Below are 22,828 nucleotides of genomic sequence, written 5' to 3'. Positions count from 1 at the left end.
CTGATGAGTCATCCCAGCTGATCTAAAGGTTAGACATGACATTCGGGAGGGGAAAGCCTTGTGAGACGCCTCCGGAGATGTGACTGAGAGCATATGTGAAGGAAAATAGCCTGTAGAAGACAAAATAAAGGACAATAGCCTGTAGAGGGATCCTCTGGAGATATGGAGGCCTCTTAGGAGCATCAGTTTGTGCCTGGATGAAGAATAATACTTTTGCTGCTGAATGGGCCAGTTCATTGGGAGCACATCTTGAGATGAGGGCCGGGATTATCTCCCAGGTGATCTCAAAGACCAATGGCCAGAATTTGACCACAGCCAAGGAGAATACTGGTAACTGAATGAGGAAGAGGCCTGGGCACCAATACCCATCTTGCAGGCTATGGTTTCATCTTCTGGACATGGCCCAAGGTGTCATTGGTTATTGAGTTAAAGGATTCCTCTCAGTCAAAGGGCAGGTTCTCAATCCTAGACTGTGCACTAGAGAAGCAAAACCAAGCTATAACGATGCAGGGCTACTGCCATAGCTTTTGACCAACAGTCTGCTATATGGTACATAGTGTTGATTGGCTGGCCAGCTAAGCAATGAACCTCAGCCTGGAACATCTTAGCCAGATCGTTAAGTCTTCCAGTAAGTGGTAAAAAAAGGAGGCCACTTTTCCCAAAGAAATTGTTGATAAGCCGTAATGCAGGGTTGGTAATTAGATACATGTAATGCCAGGGTAGCCATTGAGTAGGTTTTCTGTCCCACAGAAGCAAGCTTTTGCTCCTCACAATCAACAGGTGTTCCATGGGGCCTCTGCTGGTTTTGCTTGGGGAGGCTTTAACAATGAGAGAAGGATGACAAAACTGCACTCTGTCCATGTTCACAATGTTATGAGATGCATAGGTGAAAAGGGCGTAGAAGAAAGGTTATTCCAGGATTGCCTGACAGTACGAAACTGGGCTGGCAACACTGGGACAGTCACGGGGCCTGACTGCACCCACTGAAAGATGGGGTCAGTAACGGGCTGGAGGAGATGTCATTTCAAGACCCAAAGACTCAGCCATCCGGAGGACCTTCAGCACAGAGTCAGACATCATCAGTCAGGAACAGCAGAGTCTGGTCCTTGTATTGATCAGGAGGCCTGGTTATGTCAAGGTCTCAGCCAAAGTAGATTTTTTTGATTATCAAGATGAAATGAAGACACTTGTGCAAAAACATGAGAGTTTATTGATAAAAAAATGGATGCAGAATATGCAAAGAAAGCTCACTCTGTTTGTACTCTGGGGCCCTCTAACAGAGTACGAAAGGCCATTCCTCGGGCCACAAGCTTCTCCAGGCTGGGGGTGCACATTACCCCCTGGAGTGAGACCAACTTGGTGTACATTAAAAAACGCTTATATACCTTTTCTTCTATGCCCTTGTGGATGCATATCGCATCACAGTCAAGGCTATAAATTACCTTCCTCAAGAGAAAAAGGCCCCGACATTCCAATCTGGGCTCAGAAGCTTCCCAGCTCTTCATGGAGACGTAACAGTACGCTCTTATCTGAGAGGGACCAGAGCAACCTGGCAAGTATCAAACAGCTTCGTGCCTGCAAAACAGGCCTTGCCTGGTATCAACTTTCCCACGTGAGGCAGCCCATCTAAAAACTGAACTCTATTCTAGGTTAACACAGGCCTTTATGCGGCTGCCAACTGCATATAAGAACCTGTGAAGTCCACATTTTCACTCACTAACCAACGCTACAATTCCCGACTAAGAGAAGAGAAAGTGGACACCACCAAAAACAATGTGGAAGAAGAGTAGGAACAAGGTAGGGTCTGGATTCTGGGGTGTGTGTGGAGCACTGGAGAGTTTAGTGATGGAAGACTCCTGCAGAAGTAGCTGTGAAGTGAGACCCGAAACCGCAAGCCTAGGCTGAGGCACCGCTACTAAAGCCAGAATTAATGTCAGTACTGAGAGCTCCATCAAAACTGAGGTCCACAGAAGGATCATTGACAGAGCTGAAGCTGACACCACTTTCATCTGTACTGAGGGTGCTTGTTCAGCACAGAATATGGGGTTGTGTGGAGCAAGCTAGCATTATGACAGCAGTCGGCATGGTCCCAAACTGGAAGGATGCGATTAGCAAGATCAACGGCATCGGTTCAAAAGGCAGGCTGGAGTAGGCACCGTGTCCATCTCGGTAGGCTGTACTGCTTTGCAGCTTAGATGACATAGCTCATGGACTGGATCAATGGGTTGTGGTAGGGGAGGTTGATTAACTGCAGGGTCAACAACAGTAGCGATCCATTTCTCTTCCTCCATAGGGCAGATGTTGTTGTTGTTCAGTCGTTCAGTCGTGTCCGACTCTTCGTGACCCCATGGACCATAGCACGCCAGGCCTTCCTGTCCTGCGCTCTCTCCCGGAGCGTGCTCAAGTTCATATTCATTGCATCCGTGATGCTATCTAGCCATCTCATCCTCTGCCGTCCCCTTCTCCTTTTGCCTTCAGTCTTTCCCAGCATCAGGGTCTTTTCCAGGGAGTTTTCTCTTCGCATTAGGTGGCCAAAATATTGGAGCTTCAGCTTCAGGATCTGTCCTTCCAATGAGCACTCAGGGTTGATTTCCTTTAGGATGGACTGATTTGACCTCCTTGCAGTCCAGGGGACTCGCAAGAGTCTTCTCCAGCACCACAGTTCGAAAGCATCAATTCTTCGGCGCTCAGCCTTCCTTATAGTCCAGCTCTCACAGCCATACATTACTACTGGGAAAACCATAGCTTTGATTAGACGGACCTTTGTCGGCAAGGTGATGTCTCTGCTTCTTACTATGCTGTCTAGGTTGGCCATAGCTTTCCTCCCAAGGAGCAAGCGTCTTTTAATTTCATGGCTACAGTCACCGTCTGCGGTGATCTTGGAGCCCAAGAAAGTAAAATCTGTCACTGCTTGCATTTCTTCCCCTTCTATATGCCAGGAAGTGATGGGGCCAGATGCCATGATCTTCGTTTTTTTAATGTTGAGTTTCAAACCAGCTTTTGCACTCTCCTCTTTCACCCTCAACAAGAGGCTCTTGAGATCCTCTTCGCTTTCTGCCATTAGGGTGGTATCGTCTGCATATTGGAGGTTGTTGATAATTCTCCCAGCCATCTTAATTCCGACCTGTGATTCATCCAACCCGGCATTTCTCATGATGTACTCTGCATATAAGTTAAATAAGCAGGGTGACAATATGCAGCCTTGTCGTACTCCTTTCCCAATTTTGAACCAATCGGTTGTTCCATGTCTGGTTCTTACTGATGCTTCTTGACCCTCGTACAGGTTTCTCAGGAGACAGGTAAGGTGGTCTGGTACCCCCATCACTTTAAGAATTTGCCACAGTTTGTTGTGATCCACACAATCAAAGGCTTTAGTGTAGTCAATGAAGCAGAAATAGACGTTTTTCTGGAATTCTCTTGCTTTCTCCACGATGCAGCGAATGTTGGCGATTTGATCTCTAGTACCTCTGCCTCTTCGAAACCCAGCTTGTATTTCCGGTAGTTCTCGGTTCACATACTGCTGAAGCCTAGCTTGTAGGATTTTGAGCATCACCTTGCTGGCATGTGAAATGAGCGCAATTGTGCGGTAGTTTGAACACTCTTTGGCGTTGCCCTTCTTTGGAATTGGAATGTAAACTGACCTTTTCCAGTCTTGTGGCCACTGTTGAGTGTTCCAGATTTGTTGGCATATTGAATGCAGCACTTTAACAGCATCATCTTTTAGGATTTTAAATAGCTCAGCTGGAATACTGTCATCTCCGCTAGCTTTGTTGTTACTAATGCTTCCTAAGGCCCACTTGACTTCACTCTCGAGGATGTCCGGCTCAAGTTCAGTGACCGCACTATCATGGCTATCAGGGACATTCAGATCTTTCCTGTATAGTTCTTCTGTGTATTCTTGCCACCTCTTCTTAATCTCATCTGCTTCTGTTAGGTCCCTGCCTTCTTTGTCCTTTATCATGCCCGTCTTTGCACAAAACGTTCCCTTGAGATCTCCAATTTTCTTGAAGAGATCTCTAGTCTTTCCCATTCTGTTGTTTTCCTCGATTTCTTTGCATTGTTCATTTAAGAAGGCCTTCTTGTCTCTCCTTGCTATTCTCTGGAACTCTGCATTCAGTTGGGTATATCTTCCCCTTTCTCCCTTGCTTTTCGCTTCCCTTCTTTCCTCAGCTACTTATAAAGCCTCATCAGACAGCCACTTGGCTTTCTTGCATTTCTTTTTCTTTGGGATGGATTGAGTTGCTGCCTCCTGAACAATGTTACGGACCTCCGTCCATAGTTCCTCAGGCACTCTGTCTATCAGGTCTAATCCCTGAAATCTATTCCTCACCTCCACTGTATATTCATCAGGGATATGATTTAGGTCATACCTGAACGGTTTAGTGGTTTTCCCGACGTTCTTCAATTTAAGCCGAAATTTTGCAAGAAGCAGCTCATGATCTGAGCCACAGTCAGCTCCAGGTCTTGTTTTTACTGACTGTATGGAGCTTCTCCATCTTTGGCTGCAAAGGACATAATCAATCTGATTTCGATATTGACCATCTGGTGACGTCCATGTGTAGAGTCGCCTCTTGTGCTGTTGGAAAAGAGTGTTTGCTATGATCAGCATGTTCTCTTGGCAAAACTCTATTAGCTTTTGTCCTGCTTCATTTTGTACACCAAGGCCATGCCTGCCTGTTATCCCGGTGATTTCTTGACTTCCTACTTTAGCATTCCAATCCCCTATGATGAAGAGAACATCTTTTTTTGGTGTTAGTTCTAGAAGGTGTTGTAGGTCTTCATAGAACCGATCAACCTCAGCTTCTTCGGCATCAGTGGTTGGGGCATAGACTTGAATTACTGTGATGTTGAATGGTTTGCCTTGGATTCGTACTGAGATCATTCTATCATTTTTAAGATTGTACCCCAGTACTGCTTTTCCCACCCTTTTGTTGACTACGAGTGCTACTCCATTTCTTCTAAGGGATTCTTGCCCACAATAGTAGATATGATGGTCACCTGAATTAAATTCGCCCATGCCTGTCCATTTTAGTTCGCTGATTCCCAAGATGTCGATGTTCAATCTTGCCATCTCATGTTTGACCACCTCCAGCTTACCTTGATTCATTGATCTGACATTCCAGGTTCCTAAACAATATTGTTCTTTACAGCATCGGATTTTCTTTTCACCACCAGACACATCCACAGCTGAGTGTCCTTTCGGCTTTGGCCCAGCCGCTTCACTCTTTCTGGCGCTACTTGGAAATAATCCTCCTTTACCAAATTCTTACAGGTTGATTTCTCTTTTGAACCAGGATTAGTTTTTTTACATCAATAATGGCTTCAAGAGGAGCTTTCTCACATTAATTTTTGTAAAGAACATAAAGCCATCATGGTTTTTCTTGATACAAAGAAAGCCGTTGACAGATTGGAATGGCAAATTCTATACACCACTCTTCAGAATGTAATGTAGAAGGACCTTTTCTTGACTATGTAAGAGCAATTCATAATGAACCAGTAGCAAGAATAATGATTAATCAGCAGCTATCAAACACGTTTGAGCCTCAAAGAGGCACCCAACAAGTCTGTCCATTGTCTGCACTTTTATTTGCCATAAGCACAGAGCCTTTAGTGGAGAAGATTAGGAAAAATCCACATGTTTAAAGGGATAAAACTTGGAGATTAGGATTTAAAGATCAGTTTATATGCCAATGATGTGAAGTTATCACTACAAGACCCTAAGGAATCATTGGCTCACATCTTATAAATAACAGGTCAATACAGCCAAGTCTTTGGGTATAAATTAAATAAATTAAAGACAGAACTGATGGGAATACACATTCAAGAACATGACAGCAATAATATAATTTTAAATGGTCAAGTAAACCTATTCGTTATTTGGGTACCTCTTTGTCAATTGATTTAATGGAATTGGAGGTAAATTATTTTACACTATGGGAGAATATAAAAGGGATATTAAAAGATGGAATAATTTAAAATTCTCCTGGTTTGGTAGGATTGCCCTGATAAAAACGATAGTATTACCTAGTTTTTTGTTCATTTTAGAAAACGTTCCAATTGAGATAAACAAGAAAGTGCTTGCTTAAAAAATATTACAGGCCTTTATATGGGCTGATAAGAAACCCAGATTCTGGAGAAAAAATGTTTTAAGTGTATTGATAAAAATATATCATTTATTGTTAGATCAAGAAAAACAAGGAAGAATATTTTTTTATGAGAGGAATGACCAATTCAATCTGTGTCAATTTAAAAGAGAATTATTACATGTTGATTTATTGTCGGTATCTGACACCTCTTAAATATATAAAAAGGTAATTGTGTATGTTGGAAATGTGGGATGCAGCCATCTAACTGGACCACATATGCACATGTGGTGGATGTACCCCCAAATTCAAGATTTTTAGAAGCAAGAGGGATGTAGCTTGGCTAACTGTATACAACTTGTCCTTTAGCCCTAGATGGGATATAGACCCAAAGAACGATCGTGGGACGAACCTGCGAATGTCCATGCTCCTGACCTGGCCCATTAGTTCCACCTCCAATATCCAGGGAAACCTGGTCCCTCAACTCTGTCGGGGGGGGGGGATTATGGGGAGGATTATGGGGAGGGGAGTGATGTCATGGCCCCACTGGAGGAGTCTTCCTCAGAGGAGAAGCTGGAGCCCCCAGAGCCCCAAGGCACCCCAGATCAGGTACTGCTACCAGATCAGCAGGAGCCTGGTCCCTCGGGGGTGATATTTCAGATTTTATCCATTGTAAGTTGGATTTGGAAGGTTATTTATTTTTATTTGTATCCCACCTTTCTACCAAAAAAATGGTACCCAGGGCAGCTTGCAATAACAAATAAAACTTGAATAAAACAAATGCATTAATACAAAACTAAAACCACAACAATAACAGAACTTTAAAAAATATACAACCCAACAGACCCACTTGCGTGCCAAAGACCTCCTTGAATAAAGAAGTATTTGTATATAGAACAAATATAGAAGTATAAAGACAACCCTCTGAGATTGCCCCTCCCAGAAGGACCAGAGCCACTGTAGAACGGTGCCTCCCAGTCCCATCTCAGACAGATGCCACAGGAGGATACTGCTGTTGATGGTACTGAAAGCCACTGAGAGGTCCAGCAAAACCAATAGGGACACACTCCTCCTGTCCAGTTCCCGGCACAGATCATCTCCCAAGGCGACTAAAGCAGTCTCTGTCCTATAACCAGGCCTGAAGCCAGATTGAAATGGAGCTAGATAATCCATCTCATCCAGAAATCCCTGGAGCTGAGAAGCCACCACACATTCCAGCACCTTGCTGAAGAATGGAATATTAGAGACTGACTGGAAAGTATCCAATACAGTGGTGTTCAGGGAAGTTTTTTTTTTAAAACAAGGTCTTACTACCACCTCTTTTAGGCAAGGTGGAATCACACATTGCCACAAAGAGGCATTCACAATTACCCTTACCAGCCAGTAACCCCACCCCACCCCCACTGCTTTAGAAGCCAAGAAAGGCAAGGCTCCAGCACATAGGTTATATCTCACTTCTCCAAGGACGCTGTCCGCATCCTTGGGCTGTACAAATTGGAAAGTATCCATTGTAACTGGACAAGCAGGGGCCAAAGTTACATCCACGAGACCTGTACCAAGAGTGGCATCCCAGTCAGCATGGATACAATTGATTTTATCTGCAACATGTCACACAAATTGGTCACAGCAGGCTATCGAGTAGTCCACCTTCTCTTCTTGCAGACCAGAGCATAACAGGCCTCTGATGACTCAATAAAGCTCCACTGGGCAACTCTGTGCAGATGCGATGGTGGCCGAGAAGTGCAATTTCTTCGCCACTTGCCACAGAGTAAGGTTTAAAGTGAGCTCTAGTCTATGCTCAGACTCATTCCAAGTTCTCCACCAACACTACTCTAGTCGATGTCCCACTTGTTTCCACTGTTTCCAATGCAGCACCGTAGAAAACCACAAGGCTTGCTTGGCTCCACTCCATGGGAAGGGACACTCAAAAATTATTATGTAAAGTGCCCGGGCCATTTCTCCATTCCAGATTTCAACCAGGACTTTGTCAGTATCACCTGCTGAGGCGGCAGGAAAATTCCCAAAGAGTTCTCAGAAAACAATGCAGATTCATCAGTCCCATGGGGTAGACTATCTTAACTGGCCCCCTGTCCCTGCAGAGGCTCTGAGTCCCAGCAAGTCTAAACCCCACCAGGGAGTGGTCCGTCCACGACAATGGAACTATAGAAAGTTCCTCCACCCCCAGATCACCATCATCCCACCCTACACAGAAAACCCAGATCCCCTACACAGAAAACCCAAAGTGTGCCCTGCTGAATGAGTGGGGCCAGATACTAATTGGAACAGTCCATTGGTTGCCATGAAGGCCATGAGGTCCTGAGCCGCTCCCAACAAGGGAGCCTCGGCATGTATGTTGAAGTCCCCCAGTACAACAAGCCGCAGAGTCTCCAGCACCAACCCCAAGACCATCACAGCTAGCTCAGGAAAGCGGGGTGGGTGGTACACCAACAGAATCCCTACCTGTCCCAAACATCCACCTTCAGACACACACACTCAGAACTGGAAGAAGGCGGGGATGGGGCACCTGGACACAGGGACAGGATCACAACAGACCACTGCGACTCTGCCTCCCCATCCCCCAGGTCTTGCCCAGGCCTGAACAGAAAGATTCAGTTGCTGTCTATGCTGATGACATGACCCAAGTCTATCCATCACCCAAGTAGGTCTAAGGAGACTTCTAAACAAGCTAGGCAAGGTCTGTAGGTTGGGGAATTTAGTTATAAATTATTCTAAAACATTCTAAGGGTTACTGGTAGTAAGAGCTTTAAGCACTGAGCAGGGGGTTGGACTTGATGGTCTTATAGGCCCCTTCCAACCCTACTATTCTATGATTCTAAGCTACAATAAGCCATGGGGGGTGTAATTTTTTGTATTTGGGCCTACTCCCCTTTTGCCTTCCGTCCTACCCACCACCCTAAGAGCTTCTCTGAAAATGAGTTCAACCCTTGGGCTGAAAGAGGTTCCCCAGCCCTTCTATAGCTGCACAGGGTCAATAATTAGATAGCTTTATTCAATATATGTTTCCTGTCTATCAAATTGACTGAATACATGTTTGTGATTCCTTTGTGCAATGACATTCTTCTTAGGATCTGTGTTTTCATCCTCCATGTCAGATCATAGAGTAGAGTAGAGTAGAGTAGAGTAGAATAGAATAGAAGTAGGGTTGGAAGGGGCCTACAAGGCCATATCGAGTCCAACCCCCTGCTCAATGCAGGAATCCAAGTCAGAGCATCCCTGACAGATGGCTGTCCAGCCTCGTCTTGAACGTCTCCAGTGTGGGAGAGCCCACCACCTCCCCAGGTAATTGGTTCCATTGTCGTATTGCTCTGACACTCAGGAAGTTTTTCCTGATGTTCAGCCGGAATCTGGCTTCCTGTCACTTGAGCCCATTATTCCGTGTCCTGCACTCTGGGATGATCGAGAAGAGATCCTGGCCTTCCTCTCTGGAAGTACCTTTCAAGTACTTGAAGAGCACTATCCTATCTCCCCTCAGTCTTCTCTTCTCAAGGGTAAACAGGCCCAGTTCTTTCAGTCTCTCTTCACAGGGCTTTGTTTTCAGTCCCCTGATCATCCTTGTTGCCCTCCTCTGAACCCTCTCCAGTTTGTCTACATCCTTCTTAAAGTGCGGTGCCCAGAACTGGACACAGTACTCCAGATGAGGCCTAACCAGTGCTGAGTAGAGGGGAACTAGTACATCATGGGATTTGGAAGCTATGCTTCTATGAATGCAGCCCAAAAGAGCATTTGCCTTTTTTGCAGCCACATCCCATTGTTGGCTCATATTCAGCTTGTGATCGACAACTATTCCAAGATCCTTCTCACTTGTAATGTTGTTGAGCCACGTATCCCCCATCTTGTAACTGTGCATTTGGTTTCTTTTTCCGAGGTGCAGAACTTGGCATTTATCCCTATTGAATTTCATTCTGTTGTTTTCTGCCCAGCGCTCCAGTCTATCCAGATCACTTTGAATTTTGTTTCTGTCTTCCAAAGTATTAGCTATCCCGCCCAATTTTGTGTCATCTGCAGATCTGATCAGCATTCCCTGCACTTGACTCCAAGTCATTAATAAAAATGTTGAAGAGCACTGGACTCAGATACACCTTTAGGTCGCTGCACATGTGAAGACTCAACCCCCAGCACATTTGTTTTGTGCGGGGTGGGAAACCATATAGGGCCCAGGGGCTGGGCGATGTCAGGGGCAGGGTCCCGCCAGTGACATCAGGAGGTCCCGACTGATGTGCCAGCTGGAGCTCTTCCTTCAGTGCTTCAGCAGGAGAGCTGGCTCTGCTCAGGGAGGGAAAAAGGATGAGTGTAGCGCATTCAGCTGGCACGTACCGGAACTGGCTGAGCCCTGACCTCAGGACTCTGCCGATTCCTGCAAGTGCTGGCCGAGTGCGCAGCTTGGCACCAAAGCCTCTCCAACTGAAACCCCGGATGGAGAACAGCTCCTCCACCAGGCGCTTTGGCCAGAGCACCAGCCCAGCCGGGGAAAGCCAGCACACATCAAGGCAGTCTGATGGTTTGCCTGCCCCACACCTTCACCTGTTGGGGAGGATACTGGATGGGTGAAGCACTCAGGACTAAGTAAGGAGAATACCCCATCACATAGCGGAGATTACCATGGGGATTCCTCTCCTGCGTCAATCCAGCTCCCAGCAGTCGAAGGCCCCATAGTTTGGCCTGGTGGGCCAAACTGGCCCGTGGGCCGGAGGTTCCCCATCTCTGGTTTAGTGTTATACCAACCAGTCCCCCAGGACTACGTCTGTACCACATAAGATATTCTTTCAGTAAACAAGTCTGACCAAATGCTATTCCATAAACCTAGGTTCCCCTCGCATAAACTCCAGCAGTATTTCTGGTGGTAGTTGCTTCATAGTTCTCAGATAATGTTGTACATCTAGTGTTAATGCTGGTGTTGACTGGACTATGTGTAACTTTACCCTAGTCCTAGGTTTTCCTTGGCTCCTCCTCTCTCCAACTCCATGTTACCAGGACTTACTGTTTCCTCAAGTCCATGTTTTTAGTCCACTGCCTACTTTGTTACTTTCACCAGCTTGTCCGTCACACTCCTCTTGCTTGTCTTCCCAAAATACAGACCTCCTGTCTTAAGCACTATAAAGTTAGATCATCCTTCCCTCAATTCCTTGTCTCCTCTGCCCTTTTCCTCAAGCCTCACCCTTCATGTTTCTTCAGCTTTTGCTTCTCAGGCCATTGCCAGCTTTCTTCAGCCCCCATGCCTCTGGGCTTCCCTCCCAGTTCTCATCCTCCCTACATTAGATGTTTTAAATATCAACTAAATTAACAACTTTGCCTTCCCTCACAGAAGGTGGGCTGTGTGCAAATTGTTTTGTTCCCATCACCATCAGCTTAGCCCAGGAGCATCAAAGGTTTAACTGCCACAACAATAATACAGAGGCAGATTCAGCAACAGAACCCTGAATTCTTGAAAGGGAAACACACACACACACACGCACACACACTGCCATTAGCTATGCAGCTCTCACCTTCCTCCTCTTCATTGTTCACTGCAAGTTTTTGGCAACTAGAGAGTTTATCTGTGGGGTCTGCCATTGTGAGAAGAAAGGCATAGCCCAAAAAAAGGGTCTTGTTGAGGGGCAAAGGCCCCCGTCGGTCATCAGCTGCCAAGAGGCTTCCAGAGTCCCCTCCACTGATGGGTGGGCTCACCACCTCCCTGGCACCTGTAGGGGGAGGGAAAGAGAAAGAAAGAGTCCTGTGACTGCAACACTCCTGCCAGCAAGTCCTGCCAGCAGATAAGCAGCTTGAACAATGCACTTTTCTCATGAGACTGGGGAGCCTCACTCTTCTCACTGGGAGATCAGCTTAATCACTTCTGGAGAAAGAACAGTGACCCCTGGAGCTTCTTGCCTTCCTTGAGATCACCAATGAAAAGGTGCCTCAAGAGACTGCACCACGGTAGACTGGAGGGAGAGAAATCACTTTACCCCATTTTGCCTTTTGACTGTGGGAGACAGCTGAAAGGCCAGAATAAACCAAAGAAGGGGACCGCTGCAGAACAGAACATTGGTACTTACCAAGGAGGCTCCTTCTGGGTTGGTGTGCGGAAGGCATCCCACAATGGGTTAGCTCCTGCTATCACCCAGGAAAAGCAGGGACCCGCGTGACTGAGTTTTAAACACACTGTCGGTCTGAAGCTCCTCCTAGCCAGTTCCATCCATGGCTAAAGCTCAGAAATTGAAGAAGACATCTCCTTCTATCATAGGTAAGGAAGAACCACAGAGGAGCAGACAGTTTGTTAGTAAATACCTAGAAACCAATCTGAGAAAACAAACCTGGCCAATCCTTAGGAGAAGGTCTGGCCAGCCAAGTGCAGAGACGAGTGGCCTGGTTACCTGTGCAAACAGACTCAGTGGTGCTGCAGTGTTTGGCTGGGGTACCTTCCTCACACCAACCCAGAAGGAACTTTCTCAGTAAGTACGAATGTTTCATTCTCCAGGTTGGTGCGAGGAAGGCATCCCACAATGGGACATGCTAAAGCTAAAACCCTTATTTGGGGGAGAAAAATGTAAGGCTGAGTCTATTGTGCTGCTATTTAGCTGATCTGCCAAAGGAGGGGTCCGCTGAAGTGAATGTGTCTATTCTGTAATGCCTTACAAAGGAATTGGGACTTGTCCAGGTAGCCGCCTTGCAGATTTCTGCCAGGGGAGCATGAATTCTTAAGGCGGCTGATGGCCACAGGCGGCTGTCCTACTGGCATGAGCTATGACTCCTAATGGCTTGGGAGGCGTGACACCTCGTAGGCCAAAACAACGCATGCTTTTAACCACCTAGCTAACGTAGATCTGGTAACCTTTGTGCCCATAGCAATAGGAAACAAACAGTGAGTCAGATTTTCAAAAAGATTCTGTCCTTCTTAGGAAAACTTTAATAGCTCTGCGGACATCCAGCTTGTGCTAGGCCTTCTCCTGAGGATGAGAAGGGTTAGGGCAGAATAAGCTCCTGTGACCTTAGGGACAAAGGTCAGGTGTGTTCAAAGGACGGCGGAATCCCTATGGAAGGTGATGAGGCCTTTTTTGATTGAGGTGGCGGATAACTCTGAGATTCTGTGAGTAGACGTCATGGCAGCCAGGAAAATAACTTTTTGTGACAGAATTCACAGCGGGATAGATCTAATTGGCTCAAACGGAGGTTTAGCCAATTACATCTATTTAGCCAATGCAGAAACTACAACTTCTAGGCTCTAGGGAGGAGACCCTATGGAATGTGGGAAGACTCTTGAGCGTTGCTCTGCAGAGGAATCTTTTGATGTGAGGGTGAGAGCTTAGTGGCTGCCCACCTGGCTTGGAAAGGACTGAGGACAGGGCTGGCGTTTGTCTGCGCAGGGTGCCCAGTTTCAAGCCCATCCAGAGGCCTTCCTGGAGAAAGGCTAGGAGTTCCTTGCTGCCTGCCGCCCGTGGATTAAGTTTCTCCCTTTCACGCTATCTGCAGAAGGCCTTCCAGGCTGTTTCATAGATTCTGGTAGTAGAGTCCGTGCGGGATGCCATCAGGGTGCACATGACATCCTTAGACTAGCCCAGGGTTGAGTAGATGGGCCTTTTAGCAGCCAGGTGGCTAGTCTGAGCCAATTTCAGTCTGGGTGGAGTATTGGACCCTGAGACAAGAGGTCTGGCTTCTGGGGCAGGAACCATGGACCTGCGCTGCTAGGGTTAGGATCTTGGAGAACCAGGGTCGTCGCGGCCAGAAGGGGGCTACTAGGGCTACAGTCGCTTGTTCCTTTCTGATTTTCTGCAGAACTCTGGCTAACAGGGGGATTGGAGGGAATCCGTAGAGCCTTTCTTTGGGCCAGCTGATGTACAGCACATCTATTCCTTCGGCTCAGTAAGACTGGAATCTGGAGTGAAATCTTGGCAGCTTGTGGTTGTGTCTGGATGCAAAGAGGTCCAGCGTGAGAGGGCCAAAGAGGCATATGATTTCCTGGAAGACTGCTGCATGTAGGATCCATTCGCCTGGTTCCATTTGTTGCCAACTTAGATAGTCCGCTGTATGGTTCAGAGTCCCTTTGATGTGTTGGGCTGCTATGGAGGCAAAGTTCCACTCTGCCCATAACAGGATGCACTGGGCCTCCAGGTGGAGGGAGCAGGATTTGGTACCCCCTTGACGCATTAGATGGGCTCCTGCCATTGTGTTGTCTGTTCTGACTAGGACGTGAGAATGTAGCAGGTGGCATGAGAAGGATTTCAGACCCAGGTGGACCACCTTGAGCTCCAGCCAGTTGATGCTGTGGCGTTCGGCCTCTTGTGTTCCATTTCCCTTGGAATAGCAGGGAGTTGCCTTGGGCTCCCCATCCTCCGAGGCTGGCACCTGTCAGTGCGATCCTGTCTGGCTCCTGGAAGGGGCTGCCTGCCTGTAGGCTTTGGAGGTGTTGCAACCAACTGAGGGAGTCTCTTGACATGCTGAAGGAGAGGTACAGGGAGGTGATCCCTCTTTGCTATTTGAGCTTGGAAGGGCAGTAGGAACCACTGAAAGCGGTGAGAATGCAGTCTGGCCCACGGGAGGATGCCGAGACATGAGATCATCAAACCCAGAAGATGTGCTGCATCCATTAAGTTGGTTATTCTTTGATGATGAATTGCCCTTGAACGGTGTTGAAGCTTGGCTATTCTCTCTGGGGAGAGGAATATGAAGCACTTGGCAGTGTCGATGAGTGTTCCTAGAGGGCCTGGGTAGGTGTTAGGTGGCTCTTCTTTCTGTATATGACAAAGCCGTGTTGTTCTAGGCATTTGACAGTTGTCTGCAGGTCCTGTGAGGCTTTGTGAGGCTTTGTGACTAGAAACGGACTGGATAAGGTTGTCCTAGTATGAGTAAATATGCATGCCTTATAGCCGTAGGTGAGCTATTAGTGACACCATGATCTTGGTGAGGATGCAGGATGCCGAGGATAGGCCAAATGACCACGTTTTGTAATGACAATTCTGGAAGGTGAAGTTTTCTGTGAAGCAGCAAGATCGGCACACGCAGATATGCCTCTGTGAGGTCTATTGATGTCAAATATTCCGTTTTGTGAAGGGCTTCCTTGATGGTTTGGAGTGTCTCCATATGGAATTGTCGGTATCTGACAAACTTGTTCAGGTGTTTGAGATCCAGTATAGGTCTCCAGCCTTTGTCGTTTTTGGCAAATAGAAAGAAGATGGAATAAATATTTTCATATTTTTTGTGACATGGTACCGGTTCTATTGCTCCTATTTGGAATAGATGCTGTATTACGGCAGATATGTGATTCTTGGCAGTGGATTGTGATGTGGGGGATGGGATGAACTGAGGAGGGGGCTGTTTCCAAAACTCTATGAGATAACCATAGGAGATAGTGTCCAGGACCCAGCAATCCTCTGTGGATTGTTCCCATGCAGGGAGGAAACACTGGAGTCTTCCTCCTACGTTGGGCTCCCTGGCGTCAGAAAAGCTGGCACTTCTGGGCTGTAATTGGGATCTGGACCAGGCTAGTTTTGGGAACCTGTAGCTTTCGGATCAAAAGGAATTCTGGTTAGTGCTCCGGAATGAGCAAAACGGCATAAAATACTGGGCGAGAGTTTTTTTATCTTCTTGCCAAGAGGAGGGAGACATAACTTATTTCTTATCCTTAGTTTCTATGAGCATATCTTTTAATGCCTTTTCCCCAAAAGGTGTGCCCCCATGAAGGGTACGGCAGCAAGATTTTCCTTTGAGGGAAGGTCAACATTCCAGTGCTCGAAACCAAAGCCTACAACAAGAAGAGAAGAGTAGTAGTAGTGGGAGACTCCTTGGTATGTGGGATCGAAACCCAAGTATGTTGTGAAGACCCATGGACTAACCAGGTATGCAGTCTCCCGGGAGGACGGATCAGAGACGTGACTGAAGGGTTGCCTGCCCTTATAAGGCCCACTGACAGGTATCCCTTTCTTCTCATCCTTGTGGGAACAAATGATATCGCCAAGCGAAGCTACGAAGAAATCACATCAGACTTTGAAGCTTTGGGAATGAAACTCCAGAATTTTGGGCCCAGATAGTTTTCTCATCCACACTTCCAGTAGTCAGAAGAGGGACAGAAAGGGGGAAAAAATACCCTGGCTACGAAGGTGGTGCCAACGAGAGAGATTTGGATTTTGGGACCATGGGCTATACTTCCTAGAGGAAGTTCTGTTGGCAAGGGACGGGTTGCACCTCACAAAGGCTGGGATGAATGTGTTTGGCCACAGCATGAAGAACTTCATCAGGAGGGCTTTAAACTGAATCCTATGAGAAAGGGAGATGTAAAGTTGGCGGTAACAAGGGACGAAGGCTCATGCAGCGCAACGGATAATACCGCCCAATAATACTCTTCGCAACAGCTCTAATACCGCCCAATAATACTCTTCACCAACATGTAGGAAGAAAGCCAGACTATGAAGCACATGGTCTTCGATTTCTGTATACTAAAGCCCAGAGTATGGGAAACAAACAAAACAAACTTGAACTCTTAATACAGGAGGGAAATTATGACTTGATAGGTGTAACTGAGACTTGGTGGGATGACTCTCATGACTGGAATACAGCAACTGAAGGATATAACTTGTTCAAAAAGAACAGGAGGAACAGAAAGGGAGGTGGAGTTGCACTATATGTGAAAAATACATATCTCTGCACAGAAATACAGGAGGAGGTGCTTGGTAGCCCCATTGAGAGCATTTGGGTTAAAATAAATGGAGCAAAGAATAAAAGGAACCTGGTGGTAGGAGTCTACTACCGGCCAACCAATCAAGGAGAAGACGAGGATGGAACTTTTGAAAAGCAAATAGCCAGTGTTTCAAGGAAGCATGATGTAGTAGTCATGGGGGACTTCAATTTCCCCGATGTTTGTTGGGAGACAAATTCTGCAAAACATGGCCCCTCCGGGAAGTTCCTGACTTGTGTGGCGGATAACTTCCTCCTACAGAAAGTAGAGGAAGGAACTAGAGGATCGGCTATCCTTGACTTGATCCTAACCAACAGAGATGACTTAGTGGATCAAGTAGCAGTTACAGGAACTCTGGGGGAAAGCGACCATGATATACTTGAGTTCTTGGTTCTAAAGGAAGCAAAAGCTGAGTATAGTCAAACCCGTACCCTGGATTTTAGGAAAGATGATTTTAATAAACTCAGAACAATGATCAGTAAGGTCCCGTGGCAAGCGACGCTAACGAGAAAAGGAGTTCAAGATGGGTGGGAGCTTTTAAAAAAGGAAATTCTCAAGGCACAATTACAAACAATTCCAACAAGAAGAAAAGGGGGAAGACAACAGGAGAAGCCAATGTGGCTCCACAAAAAGCTTAGAGATGACCTGAAAAGAAAAAAGGACAGATATAGGAAGTGGAAAGAAGGCCAAGCAATAAAGGAAGAGTACAAGCAGGTAGCACAGAATTGCAGGGATGGGATCAGGAAGGTAAAGCTGAGAATGAGCTGCAGTTAGCGAGGGATGCTAAAAGCAACAAAAAAGCTTTCTTCAGCTACGTGCATAGTAAAAGGCAGAGGAAAGAAATGGTGGTTCAGCTATTAAATAAGGATGGCAAAATGATAACAGATGACAAAGAAAAGGCAGAAGTGCTCAGTTCCTACTTTGGTTCAGTCTTCTCCCAAAAGAGGGTCTATGATCCACCTGGCAAAGGCGAAGTACAGGCTGAAGGGGCAGGATTGCAGCTTGACATCGATAGGCTCAAGGAACACCTAATTACTTTGAATGCAACTCTCCAGGGCCAGATGAACTGCACCTTAGAGTAATAAAGGAACTGGTAGACAAACTCTCAGAGCCACTGTTTATTCACTTTGAGAAATCATGGAGGACGGATGAAGTGCCAGATGACTGGAGAAGGGCTAATGTTGTCCCTACCTTCAAAATGGGTAAAAAGGAGGAACCTGGGAACTACAGACCAGGCAGTCCAACATCACTCCCTGGGAAAATTCTGGAGCAGATGATAAAGCAATCCATCTTAAGCACCTTGAAATCAATGCAGTGATTACGCAAAGCCAACATGGATTTGTCAAGAACTAATCCTGCCAGACGAATCTGATCTCATTTTTTGTTCAAGTAACCTCCCTAGTGGACTGTGGGAATGCTGTGGACATCATATACCTCGACTTCAGCAAAGCTTTCGACAAAATGCCCCATGATATCTGATGAGCAAACTAGCTCAAAGTGGGCTAGATGAAACAACGATCCGGTGGATCCACAGTTGGCTACAGAATCGGACTCAAAGAGTGCTTATCAATGGGACCTTCTCAAACTGGGGAGAGGCAACGAGCGGGGTACCGCAGGGCTCAGTCCTGGGCCCAGTGCTCTTCAACATTGTTATTAATGACTTGGAAGAGGAGGTGCAGGGAATGCTGATCAAATTGCAGATGACACAAAACTGGGCGGGATAGCTAATACTTTGGAGGACAGAAACAAAATTCAAAGTGATCTTAGAATCATAGAATAGTAGGGTTGGAAGGGGCCTACAAGTTCATCGATAGACAGGAGCGCTGGGCAGAAAACAGCAGAATGACATTTAATAGGGATCAATGCCAAGTTCTGCACCTCGGAAAAAGAAACCAAATGCACAGTTACAAGATGGGGGATATGTGGCTCAACAACACAACAGGCAAGAAGGGTCTTGGAATTGTTGTCGATCACAAGCTGAAGATGAGCCAACAATGGGATGTGGCTGCAAAAAAGGCAAATGCTCTTTTGGGCTGCATTCATAGAAGCATAGCTTCCAAATCCCGGGAAGTAGTAGTTCCCCTCTACTCAGCCTCATCTGGAGTACTGTGTCCAGTTCTGGGCACCACACTTTAAGAAGGATGCAGACAAGGGTTCAGAGGAGGGCAACAAAGATGATCAGGGGACTGGAAACAAAGCCCTGTGAAGAGAGACTGAAAGAACTGGGTGTGTTTAGCCTTGAGAAGAGAAGACTTGAGGGGTGATAGGATAGCGCTCTTCAAGTACTTGAAAGGTTGTCACAGAGAAGAAGGCCAGCATCTCTTCTCGATCATCCCAGAGTGCAGGACACGGAAGAATGGGCTCAAGGAAGCCAGATTCCGGCTGAACATCAGGAAAAACCTCCTGACTGTCAGAGCAATATGACAGTGGAACCAATGACCTAGGGAGGTGGTGGGCTATCCCACACTGGAGGCATTCAAGATGAGGCTGGACAGCCATCTGTCGAGGATACTCTGACTTGGATTCCTGCCGTGAGCAGGGGGTTGGACTCGATGGTCTTGTAGGCCCCTTCCAATCCTACTATTCTATTATTCTATGAGTCAAATGGAAAGTCTGGCTACATTAGTAGCTGCCATGGAGCGGCTGAAAACTGGAGCGCATCTTGTGTGGCATCAGCCAGGAAGGCAAAAGACTTATAGACTTTGATCAGCCCTCTGTATAAAGTGGTCTGATCTAATTCCTTATTGTTTATTATGTCTTCCACCCATAAGTAGAAGCTCTTGCAAAATAAGATGATACTGCTGAGGCCCTGAAGGAGGGTGCTGCCGCTTCATGTGCCTTTTTCAAAGCTGTGTCAGATCTCCTTTCCCCATGGCCTTTTAGGGGAATGTCACTATCTTCTGGCATTACAGCACCTGAGAGCAAGGCAGCCATGGGGCCGTCTACTAAGGGGACTTTTAGTTCTTCCATCACATCGTGGGGAAGAGTATAAAAGCTCTGTGCTGTACTGATGGCCTTTTTCCCTGGAGGAGGGGATTTCCACTCCTCCTTCATTAGTTTCTTAAAGGAATTAGGAAAAGGTACCTCTCTGGTGGTCGGCCTGGGTTCTGGAAACACTGCCGCCCTTCTAGATAATGGTTGCTGTTTCTCAGGTTGTGCTGGGTTGCTAGCCAGGGAGGCAATTGCTTTGGACAATAAAGGTAAAAAAATCCTCTTTGTTAAAGAATTGATCAGATGAGGCATGCTCTGCAACCTCTATGTCTGACCATCCGCCCTCGTCCCCTTCTGAAATAGACTCCTGAAACGAAATTATGGCGGGATCACTGTCAGGGTGGAGGTCAGCCAAGGTAGCCTTGGGTCTGTGAGTGCAACCTGTGGCTGTGCAGCACGGGTCTGGAGAGTCATCCCAGAGCCTGCCGATGAGTGCAGACTATAGGTAGGACTAGGCCGTTTTGATTTTGAAGTCCTGTTTTTAGTTTTGTTTCCCAAGTGAAGCGGAAGAGAGGAGGAAGACTCAGAAAAGTGCAAGCTTCTGGTGCGTTTCGCAAACCGGCTTGATCTCAAGGTTTATCTAATAAATGGTCAGTCAGATTGTCCAGTACTGCCTTGGTGATCTGGGATAAGGCTGATTGATCTAACTGAGCCATGTTTGTGACTGGGGGTGGGGGGCTATTTCATTGTTCCCCGTATGAGCAATGGAGGAGGAGGAATGAAGGGCTTCCCTTTGCAAGCTGGAATCGAAACTGCAACCTAAAATGGCTGTCTGCTTTGTTTGGTGGGAATCCTCCACATGGGGGAGAAAACACAGATTCGATTGCACCCTTGATGTTGCTGGAGCATCTAGCCTTTGCTGTTCTGTTGTTTCCTCATCTTGTTCTGAGTGGAGAGGGTGGCTGTGCCCCCCGCACTCCCTCAGCCTTGGCTAAGTCTTGTGAGGCTGGGATTCCTGGCATCTCAAAGACTCCACGAGGGGCTGTAGCCTCCGGGTTGGTACTCTCTTATTTGATCTTCTGCGGCTGGAAGACTCAGTGGGAAGCCTGAGCTGGCAACTATCATCTGCAGATGGCTTCTTAACAACTCTCACATGAGTCATTGTTTTCGTTTTCTTTTGGGGCTTTGAAATGGTTCTCTTTGCCAGAGGGGTCATGGAGAGAGAGAGAAAGCAGCAAAGAAAAACGGGGGGGGGGGGGATAAAAGCTGGTTGTAAGGAAAAAAGTCAAAAGAGGTGAGGAGTTTAAGAAATTCTAGAAATGGAGATAAGTATAGGCTTGAGATAGGAGATGAGAATTAGCTCTGCCCTGGGCAAAAAGCAGGGACGAACTGGCTAGGAGGAGCTTCAGACCGACAGAGTGTTTAAAACTCAGTCACGCGGGTCCCTGCTTTTCCTGGGTGATAGCACTAGATAGGAGCTAACCCACTGTGGGATGCCTTCCGCACACCAACCTGGAGAATTACAGCAAACCCGAGTTTAGGGAAAGCCATCCAATAGAAGGAAGCCCCCCAGTTGGTCCAAGCAAAGGTTCACCTGATTTCGTGGGGGCTGATCGCCGTCGCTTGGCTGGGGATCGCTCTCCTTCGGAGGTGGCCAGCTTCCTCTTGCCAGACAGCAGCAGCCTGTGTGGTGCCTGGGGGCTCTCAAAGCCCTTGCGGACGGGTGTCGTGCTGCTGGAGGTGCTCGGGGAGCCCAGGCTGCGTCTCTTACGCTTTCCCTCTACGAGGTTATCTAGATCCATCCGGCAGAGAGTAGTCAGTCACACCTCCATTCACAACACTCTCTAGGCCAGGGCCCTCGCGCAGACCCTCCCACGCACGGACAGTTTCCGTGGGACGGGAGAAGCAAAGCAGCACACCCTGCAGGAGTCTTTCTGGGCAACCTCCCAAGCTGCCCTGCACATACGAAGAGCTTGCGCGGGGCCACAAGCCCCGACAACAATGCCACCAGAGGCTGCCATTTCTCTAAGCCAGCCGTAGCAAGGCAGCTCAGAGGCATCAAGCACTGCAGAGACCCGGGGCCACCACCTCCAGGCAGCTTACCTAGGCTAATGTCAGCCGCCTTGTTCAGGGGCGTGATGGGTTCATAGGGGCCAAGCCCAAATTGTTCCCGAAGTTGATTCCCTTGCTCCAAAGACAAGATGACCGCTGTCCGCCTGTACCACTTCCGCTGCCCGTCCTTCTCAATGCAATAGAACAGCTCCCCAGACTCCTTCCGATGGCCCTTCACCACCCCTGCAGCAAAGGCAAAAGGCACCAGAGCAACCCAGACTGGGCGGCAGCTCTTTCTCCCCAAGCATTCCTTCTCCTCCGTGCCCCCACCCCCACAACGGACATCATGGATTTCTTCCAAGCCAGAACAGAATTACCTGCACTGAAGTACTCGTCCTCCGAGAGGGCTGTCACTTCTGTTTCCAGGGGGAGGGGGTCACACAAAAGGATATCACGGCCCAGGACATCGCATTCATAGCCATCATCAAAGAGCAGCTTGTATTTGGCACTCCCAACATCCTGTGTGATGGTTCCAGAGTAGAAGTAGCCATTTGAGGACCACTTTGCCACCACCCGGAGGCCCACAAGGCTATTCCCGGAAGAGGAGAGCCCTGCACTATCAGAGAGACCCAGCTGCTCTTGCAAGGGAATTTCAGGGGAGTCGCTGCGGCGCAGAGAAGCATCGGCCTGCTCCTGCCTCTCAAGGTGACCTGTGATGTGCGTAGAACGTTTTTCTTCAGGCGAGGCTGTTGCTGAAAGATCCGCCAGCACTGGCAGACCGCCCCTGCAGAATCATGGAGAGCAACCACTGGAGAGAAGTCTGCTAGGCTCCCAAAGCCTCTCCTGTCCTCCTCCTCACCCCACCCCTCAACCACCTCGCACTCTCTGATGCTCACTATGCTGCCTTGTTCCAGTTGATCGCGAAGCGGGATGGCCCCTTTTCCCTTGTCCACAAGGAGCAAGAGGTGCACGCCCACCCCGCTGACGGTTCAGGCCTTGCTCTTCCTCGCCCTCACACACTGCGACTGGTACGCAGTCATGCTGGACTGGGGAGTGGGGCTGGCCACCTCACTTCTTAGGGCTAGGTAAATGAAAG

General features: G+C 47.6%; 1 protein-coding gene across 15 annotated transcripts in view; it reads right to left on the bottom strand.

The window, feature by feature from the left end:
* TP53BP1 (tumor protein p53 binding protein 1) overlaps positions 1 to 22,828 on the bottom strand; it is a 117,162-nt gene that overhangs the window by 29,736 nt on the left and 64,598 nt on the right. For 14 of the 15 annotated variants that reach the window (XR_014785446.1, XR_014785447.1, XR_014785448.1 and 11 more), the window contains exons 16-19: positions 22,110 to 22,516; positions 21,784 to 21,975; positions 21,275 to 21,472; positions 11,588 to 11,782 (exon numbers count right to left, since the gene is read on the bottom strand). Coding sequence is in view for 12 of the 15 variants with exons in the window: in XM_084817837.1 (XP_084673963.1) it covers positions 11,588 to 11,782; positions 21,275 to 21,472; positions 21,784 to 21,975; positions 22,110 to 22,516 (992 nt within the window). In the remaining 3 variants the exon portion in view is untranslated. Of the gene's footprint in view, positions 1 to 11,587; positions 11,783 to 12,223; positions 12,316 to 21,274; positions 21,473 to 21,783; positions 21,976 to 22,109; positions 22,517 to 22,828 lie in introns of those variants that run through there. The other variant, XM_084817839.1, reaches the window with a different exon arrangement.

The sequence above is a fragment of the Heloderma suspectum genome, chromosome 11 (assembly GCF_057233095.1).
Source record: "Heloderma suspectum isolate Gila_16-S chromosome 11, 16-S_ref, whole genome shotgun sequence".
Lineage (NCBI taxonomy): Eukaryota > Metazoa > Chordata > Lepidosauria > Squamata > Helodermatidae > Heloderma > Heloderma suspectum.
This window is presented reverse-complemented; position numbering and strand designations above follow the sequence as displayed.